At 41.2% G+C, this 13,837-nt stretch overlaps 1 protein-coding gene across 2 annotated transcripts in view; it reads right to left on the bottom strand.

The window, feature by feature from the left end:
• far1 (fatty acyl CoA reductase 1) overlaps window positions 1–13,427 on the bottom strand; it is a 29,675-nt gene extending 16,248 nt beyond the window's left edge. Inside the window, exons 1-3 of one of the 2 annotated variants that reach the window (XM_078257688.1) lie at window positions 12,981–13,427; window positions 2,332–2,428; window positions 1,737–1,853 (exon numbers count right to left, since the gene is read on the bottom strand). In XM_078257688.1, coding sequence (XP_078113814.1) covers window positions 1,737–1,853; window positions 2,332–2,403 — 189 coding nt within the window. In that variant the 5' untranslated portion in view covers window positions 2,404–2,428; window positions 12,981–13,427. The remainder of the gene's footprint in view (window positions 1–1,736; window positions 1,854–2,331; window positions 2,429–12,980) is intronic. The other variant, XM_078257687.1, reaches the window with a different exon arrangement.
• Between the last annotated feature and the right edge of the window lie 410 nt (window positions 13,428–13,837).

The following is a 13,837-nucleotide window of genomic DNA, read 5'->3' as shown; positions in this document are numbered from 1 at the left end:
ATAAGTGATTGTAATAGGCCTGTGTGTGTTTTGAGAAATATCTTTATACTGCAAGGCTATATTTATTTTATTTGTTATTTATATATTATTGCCACTACCTGTTTTCCGTGCTTTCACACGGAAGTTTAGTTTGCTAAATATAGCAATTTCTTTTAGTTGGATGTGAAAAGAAGGAAATGGTTCTTCCATAACATTGCACTTTAGATGTGTGTGAATTTCCCCACACCAGGAGTAATTTATATAGTTCTATTTTATAGCGCTCGATTATCTGTTCAAAAAATGTTCTATGCAAAATGTTCTATTAAATAAAAGATAGAAAATAAATATTTGTGTGTGCTGTCAAGTAGTTAGAAAAACAGATGAGAAAAGGGTATTTTACAATAACTTTCAATGCACCACGAGGTTTACCAGTTTTAAGTAAACAACCGAAAAACGAAATCCGAATTGGCAGGTCAAACTCAATGAAAAAAATCGGCCTAGAAAATTCACACACGTTTGTCACACTTAAATGTTTCAGATCATCATACAAATTTAAATATTAGTCAAAGTTAACACAAAATGCTTTGTTTTTAAAGGTTTATAAATGGTTATTATTAAGGGAAAACAAAATCCAAAAAGCCCTGTGTAAAAAAAGTGATTGCACCCAAAACCTAATAGCTGGTTGGGCCACCCTTAGCAGCAACAACAACTGCAATCAAGCGTTTGTGATAACTTTCAATTAGTCTTTTATAGCGCTGTGGAGGAATTTTGGCCCCTTCATCTTTGCAGAATTGTTGTAATTCAGCCACATTGGAGGGTTTTTGAGCATGAACTGCCTTTTTATGGTCATGCCACAGCATCCCAATAGGATTCAGGTCAGGACTTTGACTAGGCCACTCCAAAGTCTGCATTTAGTTTTTTCTTCAGCCATTCAGAGGTGGACTTGCTGGTGTGTTTTGGATCATTGTCCTGCTCAGAACCCAAGTTCACTTCAGCTTGAGGTTACGAACAGATGGCCGGACATTCTCCTTCAGGATTTTTTGGTAGACAGCAGAATGCATGGTTCCATTTATCACAGCAAGTCTTCCAGGTCCTGAAGCAGCAAAACAGCCCCAAACCATCACACTATCACCACCATATTTTACTGTTGGTATGATGTTCTTTTTCTGAAATGCAGAGTTACTTTTACGCCAGATGTAACGGGACACACACACCTTCCAAAAAGTTCAACTTTTGTCTCGTCAGTCCACAGAGTATTTTCCCCAAACGTCTTGGGGATCATCAAGATGTTTTCTGGCAAAAATGAGACTTACTGTTCTTTTTGCTCAGCAGTGGTTTTTGTCTTGGAACTCTGCCATGCAGGCCATTTTTGCCCAGTCTCTTTCTTATGGTGGAGTCATCAACCTGACCTTAACTGAGGCAAGTGTACACAAACACTGACAGTATCATCACAAAGGATGTAGTCGATCACCAAAAATGTGCTCCCAGAGAAAATACTGAAGAGAATTTTCCTCTGACTGACCAAATTACCTATATCTGCTCGGGGGAGGTGCAAATTTTTAGTGGCATCTTCACTCCACGTTACGACAACCAGCTTGTGTTGTGCAACCTGTTTTCACTAAGTTAACCTCCTGAATTATGCTCAAACTAACAACTCACGCATAGCTGGTACCAACAGACTTCACCCTCACATAACCCTTTACCTCCTTCAAATACCCATCAGATGGTGCCACCCCATCTCTTAGTTCTCTACTCACCTTACAGTTGATCACGTCAGCAATGCGAGCCTGGGGGCTGTGACCAGCTTTCGACCTGACCATCACGTAAACACTTTTGACTCCTGGACAGGACCTCAGCAGCTTCTCCAGCAGCACCTTTGACAATGAGCAAGTAAGAGGTACAAAATCATATTTTCCTCTTTGGAAAGATAAGTTGATGCTAGGTACTGCACACCACTTGTTGCTTCTTTTTGTAGAAGTGAAGAGAAGTAAACTAAGGTGTGGTATCAAGAATGCTTCTTCCTCCACAAAGTCTGAACAGACTTGAATAAATGAAAAACAATGGCTTCTGTTTGGTAGAATAAGGCTGTAAAAGGATGGCCATATCTACTGCCAGGTGTAAAGACCTGTACTTAACAGCTGTCCACTTAAGTTAGCATAAACTTGTGCACGAATAAAGCAGCAAGAAGTACAGTATGCAACTTATTTGCCTGCGTCTCCCTATGTTGGAGTGAAAAGAATGAACTTGAAGGATTTCCAGACAGGTTCCGTCTCATCTCACCCGGTAGCCCACATGGTTGGGTTCATCATGTCAATGCCATTGGTTACTTGCCTATTCAAAGTACTACTCTACCTTGCCCATGAAGCCTGTTGCTCCAGTGATCAGCACTGTTTTCCCTGCATAGTATTCTGGGATGTTCACCATGATGAGCTCCTCAACACCACTCCACCTGCAGAGACCAAAAAAAGCAAGGGAGGATTACAATTGGGAGACGAACTTCAGTCCCTCCAGAAAAACGTGATTATGCATTGAACTATGCGATAGCATAATCAGCCAAAGTCCGCATATTTATGCGGGGGCCGCATTTTTTCCAAATACGCCTCACTTTCGCCGCATAAATTGCCGATTTCTGTGCAAAATATGCGGGGCTTGCACGATTTCACAATTAGTTGAAAAATTTTGCGTTTACTTCACACAAGACCAGCCATTTTCCCCTGTTGCGTAATTACGGGACGTGATCATCATCAAAAAGCTACAAACCCCACGATGAAGCCATGATGAAACCGCAGTTTTTGCAAGTTCTCGCAATTTCAACGCATAAAATTGCATAAATATCCCGCATATTCCATCACAGCGTTTAAGAAAACGTGCCGCATAATTAAGGATTTTTGCCCGCAACAATTTCAAAAAAACTCCGCATTTTTCTGGAAGGACTGAACTTATAGCGTGCCTTTGCTCCATGACACATTTCCCATGTGGAGACTGAGGATGTGAATCTAAATCAAATAGAAAAAAAAAAAAAAGTCAGAATTGTAGCTTGGAAGGAAGTCAAGTCTTTTACAGACTTCAGCCTCACTCGTCCGAAACACACAAAACCGCAAACTTGTATAAGTCGGTTTATGATTTTTTTACAGTACGATTCAGCCCTCTGTGATCATACTTGTCAAAAATTTTACATGACAGATTTCATGAAAAGTACGAGAAGTAATGACACTTCTAAGCACTAATCAAGATTTATTCTGTGCCAATTGTCAGGCCACTGATACCACAAAATCGAGAGAAAATGCAAAAGAATGTTCAATAAGTTTTACGGATACGGTCAAAATTCTTATCATCGGTTAATCATTAACATCCCTAACCAGTTGTAAACTTTGGAAGTATACAGACAGAAATGTACATTTGTCCCAAAAAAGTGCTGCAACTAACGTTTTTTATAAATTAAGCCGACACATATTGCAGATTAATTTGTTGATTGACTAAGTCTTTCTAGTCCCAAATCTGTGGCAAACATTACGGTTGAAAAACAGCTCACAATGTGATGTGTTGACTCTATGGCCTACCGCATGTGGCCTTATCAGTCATATTGTTGGTTTAAGCAAAATGACTGGAGGTGATAACGGCCATTAAGGTGATAACTTATCTAATCGTTAACTGTGGGATTTTTTGTATCAGCCATCGTTTGATTATACAACACTTATCCAAAACAATGTCAAACCCAAGTATGCTATTAAAGTACTAGCACACCGCCACAACTTAATACCGCTTAACACATTCAATACCAACCTTTTAACAATGCAGTTACAGAAAAACAAAAGTCAACCAAATGATTATAGAAACTTCACTATAAACTTATTCTAGCTTGTAAGAACAAACTGCAGTAATTAGAAGTGATAAAACATGCCACAACATGGCCAATTATATAGAATATAATAATGTATTCATAGTCTAATCTCCTGAATGACATACAAACCTTTGTTTTTCGTAGGTTTAAAATACAACAGGAATATTTAACTTCTGTGAGCAGGTGCAGATAAATCATGAACAAGACAGCGTCTGCAGCAACACTTAAGATTGAAAGGATTCTTTATAACAAATCGTTTTGTTCTGCACAGGCAACTCGGCTCATTTCTCTGCATGACAAAGATTGTTCTTGTGTGATAGTGTCAACAGTTGAAAGGATTTTTCACTGTGCAAACTGAAATTAGATTTTTTTATTTTTTATTTTTTTTTAAAAGTAGATAAAGCTAAAACCATGTTTGGCATCTATTCCAAAACCATGACAATTTATTACTGCATGCATACTTCACAGCGCTAACCAAAAGAAGCCATTATATTTGCTTGAGTGGCATCGCAGCTCATGTAGTTACAGTTAAACCAGTTATTCAACTTTGCACAGACTTGCGAGTACAACACACTACTGCATGTTCTGGGTTAACTGTGCTTCTAATCCAAAATTGGAGGTTGGAAGCTAGGGGTTAAGATTTCATTTAGCAGGGCTCCAGACTGCGACCAAAATTTGAGAGTGTGCGACCGAATTTTACATCCAGTCGCACATGTGCGACCGAATTTTACATCCAGTCGCACATGTGCGACCAGTAAATTTGCCCCCCCCCTCTTTTTTCTGTTTTTTTTAACACGTTAAGCGTCGAAATTTCGGTACCTGAGAGCGCGTAAGCTCAAGCTTATCAGTCCTCTCTGAAAATTGACAGAGCGGAGCTCTGACACAAACACTACACGCGCGCATAGTTGCGGACAGTGCAAACTACTTGTCAGCTTGTGTGAAAGCAACATGCCTCAAGTCATTACCAGTCTAAAACAAAGTCAAATAAAAAGTTAATAGCATCAGTGAACTAGAAAATTAATTTCCTGCAGAAAATGCAAGTGAATACTGAATAGCTAAATCTAAACTGGATTAATAGCTTAAATCCGTAAGAAGAAGGTGAAGTAGTGAGAATAGTTGAAAAAGTGGGAATGGTTTATTAGTATGAATTTCATTGAAAAGTTGAACACCACTTTTCAAAAAAGGGTTAACCCCTTTTTGAAAAGCTAATGCTAAAGCTAAACTGGATTGCTGGTTAAAATGTGTAAGAAGAATGTGATGTTGGAAATGTGGAAAAGTGATAATTGTTCTAGTTAATATGAATATCTATAAAAAGTTTATTAATAGCCATATTGTATGAAAGTTGTAGGTGTTACAACAGTGGCGCAGCAGTGGCAAGCGAGCGGCATCCATTCTGTTCACTGAATATGACATAAAGCCCTGCCCATATCTAGAACTTAAGGTAATTGTTATGCAGTGCTCCCGGGTTGACCCAGGTGATCTCTGAATTGTCATACCAGGGATATACCCATGTTAAATGGCTTGGTTAGAATTTCCAAAAAGGATGGTTGAACCCTGATCAGACAACCCTGGTGAAACCCTGGTCATGACAGGCAGGCCATCTGTGTGTAGCACTGCCAGACCCATCTCCACAATAAAACAGTGTACACAGCTTGCAGTGTGAGCTACGGTTTTAAGTACTGGCTGTATTAAAAAGCAGATGCTGCGTAAAACTGAAGGGTTTGCAGTGGTGGTTTAAGTTTGTTTTGTTGTGGCATATTGCTTCAGCATAGGGCTGGTCGATATGGACCTAAATAAATATATATGATTTATTAAGTAGGCTTAAGCTTAAGTACTTTTATTAAAACAGCGTGTGATATAAATAAAATACAAAGAGGGTTTCCTCTCCCGTTTGTAAATATACAGCTGAAACACACACACACAGAGAGAGAGAGAGAGAGAGAGAGAGAGAGAGAGAGAGAGAGAGAAATATAAATTAAAGCTACAAGCAGCGTTGGACGGGCCCTCGGTTACTGGCAGACGCTGCTCCTTGCGACCATGCATTTGCGTGGCACTCAGACACTGCAAATGGTCACCAATGAAAAAGGGAACTCTCTGCTGAGTTCAATGATACCTCACACAAGACTCTAAGTCACACAGTTAATTAGCTGTGAAAGGGGGAATGGCTAAAGCACAGGGGTCGGGAAAACCTTTACCAATAAAAAAGTAAGTCTCTGCTGAGTTCAATGATACCTCACACAAGGGTCTACATCAAACGGGACATAAGTTATAAAATGGGGCGTGGCTAGAGCATAGGGGCGGGTCAAACCATCACCAATCAAAAGCGGGGGGTCGCTATGACCAAAAGGCAATTTTGGCCTGAAAATGTCCTCAGGCCTGGAGTCTTGTCAATTGTGAGAACTTTGGCCAAATTGGACAACGTACACTAAAGTTACAACAACTTCTTCGTTCGATAAATAAATGCTCAAAATGGCCGCCACGCCCACACCATTGGACGAAAAGTTTTGCTTTTAATAACTTTTCATCGTTAAGGTCTTATGATGACACAGACCGAATCTGAAGTCGATCTGATGAAATCTCTAGGAGGAGTTCATTAAAGTACGACATGCTGAAATGGCCAAAATCGCACTAATTTCGAACTTTCAATTCAAAATGTTCGACTTCCTGTTGGGTTTAGGGTATGGCTCCAATTAAAGTTGTTTGTACTCCATGACATGCTTCATGTGTGTACCAAGTTTCGTTATTCTACGTTAAACTTACTGCAGGGGCTCCTTTTTTTTTTACTTTGTGGGGGGTGCTAGCGAGCCATTTTTGTGCGCCTATTTCCGAAACCCGATCTGAAATGAAGACAATATGAGACTGTATTCTGAACAAGCCGCCATGACAGCCTGGCTGTGAATTTCCGGAGAAAAAAGACCCACGTGACGCGTTCGTCCTATCAGCTGCCGGTTTTAATTTTCTGGGAAACAATACAGAGAAGCGCCGCCTGCTGCTATGGAGTCTGCTCAAGTCGGCATCGCCTCAGTGTGTTTTGAGGCATTTTTTTTGGACCTCGGAGACCCGAATGATCAGTCAGACTGCCTTTTCTGCCGAACGGTTAGCTCTTAGGCCTATATGTGAGAGTAGCGGTGTAATGTCTTGTATTGGAGAAATGTCTGACATTTCTCCGTTCTCAGCTGAGGTAAACACATTAACGTTACAGCTGCAGTGTTTACTATTGCACATTAGCCTAGCAGCTAACGGAGTTTCCTTCGGTTTATAACTATCCCGATAAAACGGCACGGTTGAATTTCAGCCTGCATGCACGTTTTGTAGCCTAAAACAGAGTGGCTTATATTGGTTATATTAGAGAGAGTTAGCAAACTGCCGAGTTGCCCTCTCTGCTCAGCTGCTAGACGGGCTGCACTCGGCATTGTCGGCAAACTTTATTTTACTTTATTGACAAAAGAGCTTTCTGAACCGTTTGTGGAATGGATCAACGGAGATGAAAGAAACCCTTGTGGCTCTAAATGATAGCAAAACTCAGTGAAGACTCTCACATTGAGCTGAAATGGAAACACTGTGCTGCAATCTTTTTATACAGTCTATGGCTGCAACATATGTTGTAAGGTTTAAGCCAATGTTTTTTCGGGGGGGGTAACGCCATTCACTTGACCGGCAGTAACCTAGCTAGAGACAATAGATAAAGCCACCATGTCTTGAGAAGCTCTAGGTTGTTGTTTTATTGTTCACTTTTAACTCACTTTACATCAACTTTGCTAACTCTTTCCTCTCTTCTCCTCACAGCGGCACTCATACGCTACTCTCCGTTACCGTTCGCTCTCCTTGCGCGACCACACGGGCACTGACGTCACTCACCTAAGGCACATTGCCATTCTCGCTCCAACTTATCCTACTTTCGTAAGGGGGTTGCGGTATACCGCTGTACCGCGGGAATTTCTTGCTTTTCAACCGCGGTAAGAAAAAAATCCATACCATCCCAGCCCTACACTACAGGCACGCGCTTTCACCGGCGACCTGATAGCTGCTGGGAGGAAGCGTGGGTTAATACGTGTATTGATACTGCTTGGATGTCGACAACTGTGCGAGTCGATTGACTTCAAAAAGTTCGCCACTTTGCACGAACCAAAGTTCAAAACACCTGTTCAAGTATGTCTTTAGTCCATTGGCCATTTAGGTTTTTTCCTGGCACACTTCCTTACTGTGGCGTCTTGTGTAGACTCTTTACATATTTGTGCTCATAGGTACATAACACATAGTCTGTAGCCCTGCCGTGGGAGTGGTCTGTTACACCACTACTGCTGTATATTCAGTGTGCGTGCGTGCGTCTCTTTGGGGGTGTGTCTGTCATTAGCCAGGTCTGCGCTGAATCGATCACCGGCAAATGCCACCCAATTCAGGCCGGTTAGATTTGTGTCCGACTTGCTCTGGCGTCATGCACACGTGGGCAACGATACCCTCACGAGATCAAGGCGGCCGCAGGTTTGAGACACAGGCAGCACAGTTGCTTTTCACCAACTGCAAGACACAGGCGGACCCAGGGCATGCTGGGAAACGCCTGGCTCTCAGCCGATTGGTTCAGAATTGACTCAACATGACGTTTTATATAAACTTTTGAATTGGATTTTAATTGCCATTTGACTGATTTAAAGGCTTATTCTGGATAGTTCTATCATCTATAGTCTGTTCATAATCACTACAGTAAATCTTAAGACAAAAACACTCATACATCACATCAATACGTCATTTAAAAAGCAATAGCCTACAGTGACTGTAGAGAGGGTGAAAGTAACTTATTTGGGTTGGTGTGGGTGGGGGATTTCAGGTAATTGATTTGAATGCCGTCAGAGCCGATCTGCGCATTCTCACATAATGGCCCTCATTTATGAAACGGGCGTACAACCTAAATCAGCAAAGCAAAGCTTTATCAATTTGAACACTGACGGAAGGCAAGTTTCTCGGTGAATGTACAAATGAGTAAATAGCAATTGAACATGTATGAAAATGTATTAATTTGTTTGAACATTCCCTTCATGCACTTGAATGGGGACAATTTGCCCGCAAAAAGTAGATTTCAGAAATTATGAAAAATCTGTATTGAAGCAGGAAGGTCAAGGTGAATTAAGTTTCTAGATTGAAAAATGTGGAAGGAGTTGGTGTAAAAAAAAAAAAAAAGGCACTGAAGAATAAGAATAAATGCGTAGAAGAACATAGGTTGTGAATGCCTTCAGCAGTCACACCAATAATAAGATGAAGAATACTAAAGAATCGAACAACAAACACTGAATGCTGCTGAATCAGCATTCAGACAATGCTGCCGTCAAAACAAAGCAGCATATCAAACAACACTGAAAACATGAATTCTGAGAGACAGAAGACAATAGAATATTTGTGCTACACTCTGAGGACACATGCTTAGGCTAATGCTGCAGATTCACAGTTTGCTGCATCACATCCTTTGCCAGGTGGCCAGCCCCAGCTGTATGCTTGTCACATGACTACGGCTAAACTGCACACTGACTGAAGGCAGCTTCTGAATGTACTCAAGGGGAAGTCACAAGAGAAATCTAGTGCCAACATTAAGTATTGAATTTATTAAGATGCAGTTTGACAACATGGCTACAGTATGGGACTTCATTCAAGGTTCCAGACAGTTTGCATTTTAACTAGAGATGGTCCGATACCATTTTTTGCTTCCTGATACCGATTCCGATACCTGAACTTGTGTATCGGCCGATACCGAGTATCGACCCGATACCAGTGTGTCATATATCTTATTATGTTTTAACAACTGTATACTACTATCCCTGTTTGGATGCGATATTATTTCTATCTTTGTTGTCGGTCTGGCTCAGGTTAAACTCTTTGTGAAACATGAATGCCACAGAACGTTCTTTTATTATGCAGTTTGACAGCCAGTTATAACGGAAAAATAACAAATAAACTACTTTAACGTATTTTTTCTTTAGGGCTTTATTACGTGGTATCGGATCGGTGCATAAACTCCAGTACTTCCCGATACCAGCGTTTTAGGCAGTATCGGAGCCGATACCGGTATCGGAACATCTCTAATTTTAACATTACTTCAAACTCAAACCCGTGGCCTGGCCCATCAGAAAGTACGAGCTGAAAACCTGTTGGTGGGAAGAGGAACTTTGGCCTACGAGGCAAACTTTCCCTTACCATTAGTGGCTTTGCCACTTGTCAGGTCGCCATTGTAAATAAGAACCCGTTCTTAATGACTTGCCTGTAAAAAATAAAAAAGGTGAAAAAAAAGTAAACTTTAGACCAGATACTACTTGGTACCTGTGCTCTGCTTAATAACACAGGTTGATTGTGTTACAAGTCTGCAACTTGTGCAATACATTCAGTAATTCAATGTAAGTAACAGTGAAACATCTTAGCTGTAGGAAAAAGCACTGGTGCCATTATGTGCTTCATTTCACATTTAAAGAGTACACATACACACCAAATACAGATTTGTCTTATGTCTAGGACGTGTATGCATTTGTATCTACTTGTGACTACAAATTTAGTTTGTGTCTTTGAGGCCTACACAAAATATGCAAGGATTTTTTGCGTAGGGGAGGCACATTCAATGTCCGACATTCCTTACAACAGCAGGAACAGTTCAAGTAAAAATTCGAACCGGGTCCACTAGGTACAGTTCAGAGCCCTTTATGCATTGTTTGCCTCACAGATTTCGGTCAAAAAAGTATTGTGCAAAAAAACAAACAAATGCCAAAGATTCTTTTGTACCTTAAAATAATGTTTCCAAAATCCAGTTTCAGTGGTTCATCAAGTCGTAACAGGGTGAACGGCACTTCTGCATTTGCTTTGCGGCCTCTATCAGCTAAAACCGCACTATGCAAGTTTGCCAGATCGGGTAGAGGATCTGTAGTTCGAATGAGAACGGTAATGGACAATTCCACTTCCAACCTGTAGGGGGACCGAAGAGGAAAAGTGCTTTGGCGTTGCTTTAAAGTAATTGGGGGGGGGGAAGCCTTGTATTCAAATTGTAGTTGGCACGGATGGATTGCAGCAGTCAGTCTCGGTCTGCTGTATGGGAGCATATGGATTTAGGGTTACCTGACTGACGGAAAAAAAAAAGTGTGCAAAACGCGTGGCTTATGCTAGCAGCAATACTTCAATATGATGGCACATTTACAGAGACAATCACGCCAGTGTGTCCATTGACTGTGCTGTTGAGCTTATGCTTCACCTGGTATTAGTAGGGTCTAAAATGTGACCATTTATTATTAAAACAAAACTGCTTTGTTTGATTAGAAAACATTTTATGTTCTTAGCCAGAATTGTGTTAAGACTAACTGTTAATTTTTGCCAAATAATGAAAAAGCATGTTGAAATTGGCAAGGCCAACACTTAATGTCAAGCCCTGCAATCAATGTTATGTAATGTGAAAAACCACTGCCAGATAACGAGTGTAAAGGTTTGACAAAAGACATTTACTTATATAAAACAAGACCTAGTTTTAATTTCTTCTTGGGATATCCTCAACAGCCATTCAACACCTACAGGAAAGATTTACCAAGCAGATGAAATTTGTCGACTAAAAAAAGGCAACAATGTCAAGCCATGGGCATCGATGCATGCTCCAGCAACACAGATCAAGGTCGATCAGTCTGCAATAACCTGCTTATTCTAGTAAGAAACGCCAACTTCCTGCTCATGGTGATGTCACAACATCCCATCTTTGCAAGTAGCTTGTATTTCAAGTAAAATCATCCACAAGTCACACACACACACACACAAGAGTGTGCCTGTCTGACTAACTAGCCAGTCCTGAGTAGACTCACTCAAAATGTTGCTGAATATATGCATGTGTTTGTGAAGCCTTAAGCACTGATGGTTAAGCAATTAATTAATTAGAAACTGGCTCAAAATGTCTATCAAGTTCACAATACATGAAACATGTATTGGAAAATAACTTGGTTAATAGTAAGCATCTTAAACTTGATGAGGGCAACATTTCCCTCCCGCCCAAACTGTCCACACATTACTAAAATAAGTTCCTTCACACATCTTAATAGTGATGATGTGATGGATTTCAGCAAAGTAAGTGTTATTATACAAGAACCAACATATCAGAGCAAAAACCAGACTACCAACAGGCCTTATGAAGGCAACGAATCCAGTGATTCTCATTACACACAGCTACCTTACATAATTACCACTTACTGTCCATTTGCACAATGGGCGACGCTATGTTTGCGCTGCGCTTGCCGTTCACCGAGACCAGGTTGCACTTTTGAGCACAGTCGCGCTGCGCCCCACCGGCGCGCTTTGCTCGACGCAGTGAAACACTGGGGTGTCGTTAACGAGCGTCGTTGCAGCCTTTGGTCTGAAAGGCCCGGGCCCTTGTAGGCCTTTCAGACCAAAAGCGGCAACGACACCGCTGCGCCGGCTTGTGACGCGCCAAGACGGCGTTTCGCTGCGTCAAGCAAAACGCGGGCGCAGCAGCTGCGTTTAAAGTCCTATCTGGTTGAACTTTGGGCGAAGCGCGCTGTAGGTGTGCGCTGAACCAAGCGGCAAGCCCAGCGCAAACCGTGTTTCGTCTGAAAGGCCTAATAAGCTTCATTATATTAAAACCACACCGACTATTTGGGCTTTGAATGCCTTTAACATGATTAACGTTCCCGTTAGCCTGGGAGTACATTAAAAGTTAGGCCGCTTAGGTAACGTTAGCCCTCGCATTACATTAAAAGTCCCTTATATGCTGCCGGAGCAGTCAACCTTCATCATTTAAGGGCTCAACGTTAAACAGACTGACTGAGATCAGTGGTAGCGTGCGGGAAAAGGAGAACCATTGAGAATTAAGATGTTTGTTAAACACAACAGCCCTAGAGTGGCTGGGCGGTCGCATTGGTGACTAACTCTCTGTGGTAACGTTAGTGAGGGGAAAATGCGAGTAACGTAAATACAGTAAATGCCCATAACGTCTAACTTGTTCCCTAACGTTATATCTGCGTATATATTCGGCCAACACTACAGCAGTGTTAGCCACCCTTCCCTCCTCTTAGTGCATCTCTTCCTACACGATGTCACACGTTGAGCATTTAGAAAACCAATTATGAGCGCCGCAGTTCAATGAATACAGGGCACATACGGCCCGTGGAAGTAATTTGAAAGGTATACGTACCAGAAATGTCGTTGTTTCCCGGTTCTTCAACTTAGGAGTCTGTTATGTGGCGGTGCAGCAGCTTGTACAGCTAGAGTGGAGACTTAGCAGCAGGAAGCCAGCAGCTTGGGCGGATAAATGTACAGCCGTGACGTCACCGGGACAGAGGGTCTCCGGCACAGATAGGGTGAAAAAGATGTCTCACTCCTCCATATTTCACTTCAACTAAATAAAAAACGGCTTCAGGTTAACTTAAAACGCACATTCTGGGTGTCATGTTTCCATCAGATTGTCAAGCGAATTTTAAGCGAACTTTTAAAATGTCGCGAAAAAAAAGAAAATGCGAATTAGAAGCGTTTCCATCAGCTGTTTAGAGCGAATAAACCTGACTACGCAAAGCGTAGTTTCGTCACAAGTTGACGTTAGGCATAGTTGTAGATTGCAAACCAGCTTTTACCTGGACTAATAGTCATGTTCGCTACGTCACAACTTATTCGGCAAAGCTGTTTCCGTCTCCCATTTTGCGCATTATCTTTTTCGAAAAAGGCAAAAAATAAATAAATAAATAACTTAAGCGAGCGTAAAAACTTTTTTTCGATTTTTTTCGTTTCCATCAACATTTTCTAATGCGCATAAAAATACGTTGATGGAAACCCCACTACAGACCATATTGTTCAGGGGCATTTCTAAAGTCTGGGTGGGCATGGAACTCGAATAAGGTGACAAATAATGTATAGCTGTTGGCAGTGTGAGAACTCAACCATTTTAGTTAAGTTAAAGTTCAGAAGTATTAGCAACAAATGTAGGCCTATTTAAAGTATCAAAAGTAAAAGTAGAATGATCCCTGTCCTGGTTAGGCTATATTATTTAATTATTGG

This window comes from Sander vitreus, chromosome 8 (assembly GCF_031162955.1).
Source record: "Sander vitreus isolate 19-12246 chromosome 8, sanVit1, whole genome shotgun sequence".
In the NCBI taxonomy this organism is placed as follows: Eukaryota; Metazoa; Chordata; class Actinopteri; order Perciformes; family Percidae; genus Sander; species Sander vitreus.
This window is presented reverse-complemented; position numbering and strand designations above follow the sequence as displayed.